A 10,780-nucleotide genomic window follows, 5' to 3' on the forward strand; every position below is an offset into this window, starting at 1 on the left:
ATAACAAAAGAAGCTTTTTTAACTCTTAAGAACATGAAAAGCAATAAATACAAGTTAACTTTTCATTTAAAGATAATGGAAAATTAATTTTCATCAGGATTATTACCAATTCAAAACATGGATCCATCCACATTAAAGTGAATAAATTCATAAGCATATAATTTCTCCTGAATAAAAATGTTTTGAGTCAAAAACCATATGTACAGTTTTAATCTCATTCCAGCATTTCTGTGATTGTTTCTGTACAAACTGTTTTCTGATTGCTGATTAGTAATCAACAATCTTGATTATAACCAGAAAGAATGGTAGTTTAAATGCTGTGGAAGAATTTGAGGTGCTAAGGGTTCAGACCCGATATAATGACAGAAATACTGGAGAGCTATAGTGGTATGGCATCTGGAAACCATTTCTTGTTCCTTTGATCTCTGATGTCCTTAAAAGCAAAACTTAAGGTAGAGATAATATGCTTGTAGACTGTTAGAATAATTGGTTTAAACTTGATGTACTTAATGGTGTAGAGAGAGCCAGCATCACAATCTAAACCTTAATAGAGACTTTGACATTTCCCGGATTACTCCCAATTTGACCTCTTTCCAACCACTATCAGTGAGCAAGGTGGGAGGTAGAAGAAGCACTATTAGGAAAGAATGTAATCAGCATGCTGAAACTTGTAACTTTCCCAGAGGGTACTCTACCATTTTCTGCTTAGGAAGTTCTGGTATTATGTGGCTATGATCACTGAGGTGTTCAGACTTTGCAAGATAACTTGGTACTTGGGTGCCTTCATAGTGTCCAGTATTTCAGGTTAATAGGCAAATACTCATAATTTTGTAAATCTTATTATTACAATTAGGAAAAGGCTGTAAGCCTATTACCATGTGGCTCTGAAAGGAAATATAAACATTCCAAGTCCTAGAACAGTTGTGACTCCAGACTTTGGATGCCTAATTGAGGAACCCAGAATACTCTCAGGATTTAATTAATTTCCAGAGGAAAAACAAATCAAGGACTTGATGTGACTAAGGAAAGATTGAAAGAGATATATAAAGATTTTAATGCTAAGTGACTAGAACAATGATTCTACTAAGAGGGGCCTAAAGGTCAGTTTGTATTCTGCTTATTTCTTCCCTTGCCAGATAGTGAGGTAATCAAGAGTGAAATTCATGTACCTTTAATAATTTTTCACAAATCATCTCAATAAATCTGTTTTGGAACAAAACCAATATAAGCTGATTTGTTCTCTTTATAATCTGATACAATATATAATGCTACAAATTGCCCATGTAGTAAAATCCTTCTTGTGGTTGATAAGGTATTAAAGCAAGCAGGTAAGATAAGAGTTGCATGTTGTCAGAAACACCCAAAAAAATCCCTAAAATTGCCAGTACATAACCCTATGTAGTCCTATGCATGTAAAGTATATATATAATGATTGCTGTATATAAGAGGGGTACATTTATAACACATGGTTTTATAGTCTGTGTAATATTCTCTATAATTTACTTGTACATACAAATTTACAGTTTGGTTTGTTTTTTTAAAATACTGGAAATTGAATCCAGGGATGCTTTACCACTGAGCTTTTTTTGTTTTGGTTTTTGTTTTTTATTTGGGTTTGGTTTTAGTGATTTTTTTTCTCTTGGTTTATTTTGTTTTGGTTTGGGTGCTAGGGATTGAAGCCAGGATCTTGTATGTGCTAAGCATACACTGTCACTGAGCTACACCCCCAGCTCTCATCGTAAAGTATGTGGAAAGTAAAGTACAAGGAAATGGGAAGAGGGGACACATAATCCTACTGCCAAGCTATTCCTGCTTACATTTTGCCATATTTCCTTTCAGTTTTTTGTTCTATTTTTTCTTTCTGTGCTTAAATTTATGTTTTATATTTTTCTTCTTAGTATTGTAAAATTTTGTGATAATGAATCAGATTGTGAATCACTTGGAGAAAGGGACCCTCTTGTCATGTTTGATATCTGTCTAGTGCCTTGACTTTTGCACATAATAGTGACTTTACTTATTTGGATTGAATGATTGGGCCATGATGCATAAAGAACACCATGGCTGCATCCTATGTTTGTTTAGAACTTTTTCTGGTTAAGGTTACTCTCTATACTTCTAAGACCTGGTTAGATTTTCAGTTGCAATGATTATTGGGTTCCTTTTTCCCCCAGTTGGCATATTAGAGTAGGACAAAAGTTCAGAATCAACCTTGTAATTGAAGTCTATCTTTAGAGGAGGGTAAGATTACTTTTTAATTCTTAACAGATTCTATATAAAGAAAGATTTTGATTAAACTTAAACTATAGAAGGAATAATGCAATTTACAGCTAATAAATTCATTGACAGAGAAAGTAACTCTAAAGGAAATGCCTATTTTATTTCTCTTTTTTAGGCTGTCTTGATTGACATGGAAGAAGGGGTAGTGAATGAAATTCTTCAGGGACCATTGAGAGATGTATTTGATAGCAAGCAGCTCATCACTGATATTTCTGGCTCAGGAAATAACTGGTGAGAATATGCTTTATATAAACATTGAATGTTATCTGAAAAAATTAAGCATTCTTTATTTGGTTGGGTCCGCTGATATGAAAGCAAGATATACTATTTTACAGACAGAGCTAGGCCTTTCAGCCCTGTCTTCTTTTTTGTAATAAATGATGGTGTTTCACAATGCTTCAAAGCCACATGTATTTACTTTTACACCTAGTTTCTTTTACCTTTTTTTTTTTTTTTTTTAAGAAAAAAAATGAATCGGGAAAAACTGATTTTCTAAATTCTTCTTTGTAAATTAAGTCTCCCAGTACCCCCCTAAACCCCACCCAGCTTATACCCAGGGGCACTTTGCCCCTATTAATTTTTAAATTTTTTTTTTAACTTGTGTGTATGTGTGGTAATGGGGATTGAACCCAGGGGCACTTTACAACTAAGCCACATCCCCAGCTTTATTTTGAGACAGAGTCTCAGTAAATTGCTGAGATTGGCCTCAACCTTGCCATCTTCCTGCCTTAGCCTCCCAAGTAGCTGAGATTACAGGTGTATGCCACCATGCCCTGCACAGATTTATTCTTATGTAACACTAAGTAGTAACTGAAGTTTAAAGTACTTTTATAAGCTATTTTCTTACTTTCATTATTTGAAAGTTCTCCATTTGGTCAGAGTTAATAGAATTGATAAAAAGATACAAGTCAGACCTGTCTCCTAGCATACAGGTCTGACTTACCTTAAATGGAAACAAAAAATGGGCAATTAAAGTCTTATTTTGTTATTATATCTCAAAAGAAAAGTTGAGAAGATGAAATTAGAAAACCATAATTTAGGATCCTTTGCTAATGAGTTATCTTATTAGGATATTTGAGGATTATACATAAGTAATATATATAAAATTTTCTATCTAGTATCTTCAACATAATGCAGTATGACTTACCAAAGCAAGAATAGATTTTTACTTACTATAATTAAAATGTTTTTAAGTTTTTTCATTATCTTTTTATTTAGAACAGAAATAATTAAATCAGAAAGTAATAAATGCAAGGATTTTATTTTCCTAAATCTGTACTCTTATTTTCAGGGCTGTGGGGCACAAAGTTTTTGGCAGTCTTTACCAAGAACAGATTTTAGAAAAACTCAGAAAGTCGGCAGAGCACTGTGATTGTTTGCAGTGTTTCTTTATAATACACTCCATGGGAGGAGGTAAAGTTATTCACTCATTTGACTATAACAATGTTAAAATCCAAATGGGAATTCAATTTGCAAACATAAGTCTTGCTTTCAGACCTATGCTTGATAAAGATATCACTATTTAGAGTATATGCGTGTGTTTGAATGTTTGTACATTACAGCTTACCTTAAAATTCTGTAAAATTGGGTTACTAGTACAAGTTTTGTTTTTAAGTCCTTTTTAAGAGACAACAGAGCTAAATTGGAATTTTTTTTCTTTTATCTTTAGCTGCTTTCATAAAATTTTCAGCCACATTTCAGGATATAAGCATTTTGGGGGAATACTTATTTTTTCTCAGAGTTTGCTTGTTCAGTCTTACATTCTAACCAGGACTAAGCATTTCTGACACATTATAATTACTTACCAGAGAATATCAATATACCTTTTTTTTGGTCCTAAATATTAAACCTGGGGGCACTTAACCACTGAGTCACATCCTCAGACCTTTTTTTTTTTTTTCTTTTCTTTCCTGAGACAAGATCTCACTAATTTTCTGAAGCTGGCCTCAAACTTAATGATCCTTCTACCTCAGCCTTCCACATTGGATTATAGGCATGTGTCACTATACCCAGCATCAATATACTTTCTTTAACCACCTCCACAATTTTCTCATCTCCAATAAGAAAATAAAAGTAAATTCTTTCCGTTAATTTCTTTAAATCCTCTATTACATGGTAATTAATGCACTTAAACTAGAAATATATGATCTACATATCTTTCTTTGCCCAGGGACATTTGTAACTTAGAACTGAAGTATTTTGTTTCCTTGCTTCATAAATTAGAAACAGAATATAATTTGCTGATTTTAAAATAGGATTAACAGATTTTTAAAATTCCATACTTTTTCTCTCCAAGCTGAAATTGATTTTATATTCAGTACGTTATATATGATTGACATGTCTTTATTCACTGTTATGTCATTTTAAAATTGTATTTACTGTGTAACCATGTCTTTAGAAGACCATCATAATCAAGACACTTTTATCTTTGAATTAGTATAATACATTTGTGCCACCATAGCTATAGGCAATATTCCCAGAAAGGAAGATGGGACCAATATGAACTTTTTCATTTTGGTTGGTATCATTAATATACTTTCCTACAATATTGTATATATTTATATTAGCCACAATATATAAGTTTCCACTTCCCTACACTGCTATTAAAGACTACCTAAAAAAATATTTTTCATATAGTATTTCTAGCATCATAGCCTTTTCATATTTATCTGCGTAAGTTAGGTCAATGACATGAAACTTTTTTAACCAGAATAAAAAGAAATACATTTAACATCCTAACACAACACTCCCTACACACACACACCCATGCGCACACATGGACTGAAACAAAAGATTCAGAAAACCATATTTACTTGTAATATGTGATGCATTGATTCTTCTTCTTCATTCAAGAAAAGAAAAATATGAGTAATAATCTAATAAATAGTTTATGACTCACTAATAGTTCACATTCTACCATTTAAAAAACTCCAATTAGAAGATCCTAACTTTCTCTTAAAGTTCTTAAAAATTTCTGAATTTACCTGTGTGCAGTGACACACACCTGTAATCCTAACAACTCAGGAGATTGAGACAAGAGGATCTGAAGTTCAAGGCTAGTCTGGGCAACTTAGTGACACCCTATCTCAAAAAGGGCTGGAATTTAACTCAGTGGTAGAGCACCTCTAGGTTCAATCTCCAGTACCACAAAAGAAAAAAAAAATCTGAATTTATATAAATGTAATTTATGCATCAGAAAAGAGTCTTACTGAATTGCTTAGCACCTCGCTTTTTCCTGAGGCTGGCTTTGATCTCACGATCTTCCTGTCTCAGCTTCCTGAGTAGCTGGGATTACATGTCTGTGCCACTGCGCCCAGCTTGACTCATTTTTTTAAGTTACTTAATGGCATGACAGTTTTCTTCGTTATTAAGATTGTATGAGTACTATACCAATGCTGTCAAGATAGGGTTTTTTCCCTTCTAAATTGCTTGATATTAAGCGTACTTTGAATACTGTCTTAGTTGAATTTTTCACTGTTCAGTTCTCTTGACATCTAATGGTTTAGATATATGAAAAAGTGAAATATAGAAAGCTATCCCAAACTCATAGTCACAATCAGAGATGGAATTCAGGACTTTGAGTCTAACTACCCATGTGCCCTTTATCTGAAATTGGATTAGCTAATACATAATCACACAGAAATAAGTTTTGAAAATTATTTCTACAAATAAAACAAAAATTCCAAGTTCCTCACAATTATATTCTGAATCATTCATTGCTGTTTTCATTTTGAAATTTTAATCCTCAGGAACAGGATCTGGACTTGGTACATTTCTTTTAAAGGTTCTTGAAGATGAATTCCCAGAAGTATACAGATTTGTGACTTCAGTTTATCCTTCTGGTGAGGATGATGTCATAACTTCACCTTATAATAGCATCTTGGCAATGAAGGAACTTAATGAGCATGCAGACTGTGTGTTGCCCATTGATAATCAAGTAAGAAATGACATTGGAACTTATGGACAAAGTTTATGTACACTTACACCTGTATTATGCTCGTGCATTTATATGAACCGTGCTCTTCAGTATTAAGCATTCTAAGAGAAAAAAAGAGTTTAAATTGTTTTTCTTTCTCTTCTTTCCTAGTAGCTCATCTGTGTCCACTCTTCTTAATAATCTCTCAAATTTTTCTCTCAAAAGTCTTTATTTGACATCATTAGCAAAATTGACCTCATGGTGAATTCTGGAAAGTTGGGTAAAACCGTGAAGCCCAAGAGTCTGATTACTTCAAGTGCTGGGACTTTTAAAAAGCAGCATAAGAGGCCCTTTGATGCAATGAACAACATTGTGGCAAATTTGATGCTTAACCTAACAAGGTAACCCTGTCTAAAAACATGACTATGCTTTTGATGATGTTTTAGATTTTTGTAGATTTAGATTTTATTATAAGTTGTGGGAACTTCTTTATTATATTCTTTCATCTTATATTTTTGTCTCTTGGAATGATAGATCAGATTTTAATTCCTATGACTGTGAAGCAGCTTTCTACAAGTACATTTTATGAAATATTAGTGGGTATTTGATAGTAATGATTTTGTGGTAGATGCACTGGAGAAGTACTTGTTCAAACAAAATTAAGATTTGTTTTGCTATAGAACATTTTAATCTCTTACACCACCTACTAATATATAGCTCTTTGTTAGCTGATACAAAAGATTTCCATAACTTTGATCTCAAAGATTTATTCAACATTATTGTATTGCAGATTGTAGAATGAATCAAGTATATTAAAAAAATTATTAAAATTTCTACAATAATTATTGACCTAAAGTCTGTTTTAAATAAAATACTTTGTATAATGAGCAGGTTTAATAGTATGTAGTTACACTTTAGGTAATCTAGAAATAAGAATTGCTATAGATGCTATATTTTGTATTTTAATTAATCCTTACAATTATTTGTGATACTAACTTTCAGTAATACCAGAAAAAGAGCTATATCCAAACAGAACAGTGTACAAAATATTTGAGAAAATGCCTGCCAAATAAGTCAAATTATATTAAAAGTGTATGTTTTTAAATTTAAGATGTTTTCTCATTGTTTTAATGTCAAACTTTTAGCTCTTCAAGGTTTGAAGGATCCCTTAACATGGACATTAATGAAATCAGCATGAATTTAGTTCCTTTTCCACAACTTCATTATCTTGTGTCAAGCCTAACACCTCTATATACACTGGCAGACATTAACGTTCCTCCTCGGAGGTAAGATGTAACTTAATTTCAGTTTCTTCAGAACTTTACAAACTTTTAAAGAAAATTTAAGAGAAAAGTTTATAGTAATTGTAATTATGTCATTTTATTTGTGAGAAGTGTATAAAATACAGTTGATAACAGCCATTTTTCATTAGATGAATGCTTGTTTAGAAGTAATCATTTAAAAATATCAAACTATTTGAAATTAAATCCAATGGTATAATTTTTAGGCTTTTGGGAGTTTTAAAATTAAAGTTTACATCAGTTTATTTACAGACATTGTGGTTTTAAGGTAATCCTATCATGTACAGTGATGATGAGCCTGAAAAGTTCACACTGGCATTTACAGTTGAAAGGAAAAAGATCCTGCCAAACTCTGTAGATAGTACGTATAGATTCCAGAGCCTGGAATATATAATAAAACTAAAGATTCCTTTTTATAGTTAAGATTCTGGCAAGAAAATGATTGTATGGTGCAGAAATATTATAAGTGACATTGATAAACTTTCATTTGAGCCAGTAGCAACCAACCAGTTGTACCAACTAACAAGTAGAATTTCTTTTCTGCATGGGATTATAATGGCCTTGTCATCTATGTACCATATACAGTGTATGAAACATGTTGATCATTGAATGTTTACTACTATCAGCCCAGCATATTAAATTAGTATATTTAATAAGTAGAATTTACACTTTTAATGTGGACACACATCCCACTAATTATAATAGCTCCTCACTAGTTTTTGAATCTTACAAGAAAATAACCTATGTGTCGGCCTGCTTATTGTGTGAGGGCTCTTAATTTCTTCTGAGTATCAATCTCTAAAGTAATGTCTATAAGTCAACTTCATAAAAAATGCTCAAATCACATGCATTCCAAAATTTTGAACATAATCACAAAGGATTGAGGAAATTTCCAAAACTCACCAGCCCTTTTAAGGAGTCTGCCCTCTCTCCTTCTGTGGAGTAATCAGCATAGAACATAATCTTCATTAGGGCAAGAAGTTTTGTTTTGTTTTGGGTGGTGTGTTTTGGTTTTGGTTTTGGTTTTGATGCTGAGGATGTATGGAACTCAGGGCCCTGTGTCTGCTAAGCAAAAAATTCTATCACTAAGCTGCATCCTCAGCCCAGGAAATTTTTACTGTATTCACTGCTAGCTCTCTTGTGCTTAGAATAGAGCCTGGAATATATAATAAATACTAGATAAATAAATAGCACAGATTTTTGCAACTCTTCCCACTTATTCTGTAGGTTCAGCACATAAAAGTCTGGCTAGAGTTAATCTCAGTAATCTCATCATATTTGTATTGAGTTAAATGGTAATTAAGAACTAAAGTGGGGTCAGTTCAGGACCTAGAATTTGTACATTGTTAGATACAAACAGTTACCTTTTTCTTCCTCTTTTTAACCGAAGACATTCCTATATTTTTTTTTATCCTTCAAACACAAGACTTCAGTTTAAAGTCTTCCTCTTTAGCAACATTACTACAGAGTTTAATCTTGCATAGGAGCATCACATTGTCCTTTGATAGTTTCCTCCTAATAATTAATTTATTTATGATGTATTTTACAAAATAATGGTCTTAATATGGCTTCCGTTAGTTTTAATAGTTGTGATACTAAGACTATTGAATTAGATAAGCATGTTCAACTAAGCAAAAATGATACAAGTTTCAGAAATGACTACCACATTGAGCTAATGCTACTCAACATTTTGTAATTACCTAAAATCACCAATATACTGAAAAAGATTTAAAAACCAAATGAAAAAGATGTTACATAATTATTCCTAATATTTACCATCAAGATTGCTTTGAGAGAATGATAGATATTTTATATATTTAGAATACATGGTATATATTCTAATTTTGGTATAGTATTAATTATTTTTTACCTATGGATGACTATCTTCTCATTTTATAATAACATTAAAAAACTTTTTTTTTTTTTAATAAACAGTGACTCTTTATTGTTCTAGGTTGGATCAGATGTTTTCAGATGCCTTTAGTAAAGATTACCAACTAATTCAAGCAGATCCCAAACATAGCCTATATCTCGCCTGCGCCCTCATGGTTAGAGGAAATGTACAGATTTCAGATCTTCGCAGAAATATTGAAAGGTTTGGTTTCCATTTTTCAAGATAATTTATTTGTACTGCTTGGAACAGTGTAACATAGTAGTTAAAACAACCTCTCCTCAAATTACAGCGATGTCACTTCCTCAAGTATGACCTTGAACAATTTACTTAGCCTTCCTGTACCTTATTTTCTTTAAGTGTAATGTAAGAGTAGTAATAGTACAAAGTTGTTATTTATGAATATTATGTGATACATGTTCTGAAAGTGTTCAAAAATTGTACCTAATATTGTTCTTATTACCAACACTATTACTACACAGCTTCTGTGTTTATACTCTATTTGACAGTTTATTATTAGAAAAACTACATCATTGAATTACAAAATTATAATACCCTCATTTCTTTTTATATTCAAATTTCTAATCTTTTTTTAAATAATTTTTTAGTTGTATCTGGACAGAATATCTTTATGTATTTGTATGTGGTGCTGAGGAAAGAACCCAGTGCCTCACACGTGCTAGGCAAGCACTTACCACTGAGCCACATTCCCAGCCCAGATTTCTAATCTTAAAGGATATATTTCTAGCTTTGTCAATCACCATCATAGCTGAATTAATGTCTTCCTAATAATGTCTCTTAGCTCCCTATCATATGGTCCCATGATACTGTTAATAGTTTTTTTAAAAAGGATAACTTAGATTATAAACTAAGCAATTAGAATTGTACCATCAGTAATGACTCTGTTTAATGTGCACTACCATCACGTGGTATTTTTGTATCTCAGTTCTTACCTTTTTTTTGTATTTCAGATTAAAACCTTCTCTACATTTTGTCTCCTGGAATCAAGAAGGCTGGAAGACTAGCCTGTGTTCTGTACCACCTGTGGGCCATTCTCATTCATTATTAGCTTTAGCAAATAACACATGTGTGAAGCCTACCTTTGTGGAACTGAGAGAGAGATTCATGAGGCTCTACAAGAAAAAGGTAATCATTCACCTTCCTAGCTGTTTGTTGTGGCTCTTTTAGGTGTATCACATTACAAATAAGGACCAACCTCATCTACCATTTTGTTATACTGACTATAACTGAAGTGGAGAAGCTTACTCTAAATGAGATGTATTGCCTGAGTGTATAGGATTTAGGCAAAATATTTGACTGAAGTTCTCATTTCTGTTGTGAAGCTGAACGTGCTATAATTTTAACAGTATTTACCTTATAGGACAGTTACATGTA

At 32.3% G+C, this 10,780-nt stretch overlaps 1 protein-coding gene across 6 annotated transcripts in view; it reads left to right on the top strand.

Annotated features, from left to right (window-relative positions):
* The window catches only part of Tube1 (tubulin epsilon 1), a 32,405-nt gene that overhangs the window by 3,847 nt on the left and 17,778 nt on the right, over positions 1-10,780 (top strand). For all 6 annotated transcript variants that reach the window (XR_002485337.3, XR_013424959.1, XR_005732942.2 and 3 more), the window contains 7 exons: positions 2,393-2,508; positions 3,569-3,690; positions 6,027-6,214; positions 6,419-6,594; positions 7,339-7,479; positions 9,449-9,589; positions 10,357-10,531. Coding sequence is in view for 3 of the 6 variants with exons in the window: in XM_021734631.3 (XP_021590306.1) it covers positions 2,393-2,508; positions 3,569-3,690; positions 6,027-6,214; positions 6,419-6,594; positions 7,339-7,479; positions 9,449-9,589; positions 10,357-10,531 (1,059 nt within the window). In the remaining 3 variants the exon portion in view is untranslated. The remainder of the gene's footprint in view (positions 1-2,392; positions 2,509-3,568; positions 3,691-6,026; positions 6,215-6,418; positions 6,595-7,338; positions 7,480-9,448; positions 9,590-10,356; positions 10,532-10,780) is intronic.

Source organism: Ictidomys tridecemlineatus, chromosome 8 (assembly GCF_052094955.1).
Source record: "Ictidomys tridecemlineatus isolate mIctTri1 chromosome 8, mIctTri1.hap1, whole genome shotgun sequence".
Taxonomy (NCBI): Eukaryota; Metazoa; Chordata; class Mammalia; order Rodentia; family Sciuridae; genus Ictidomys; species Ictidomys tridecemlineatus.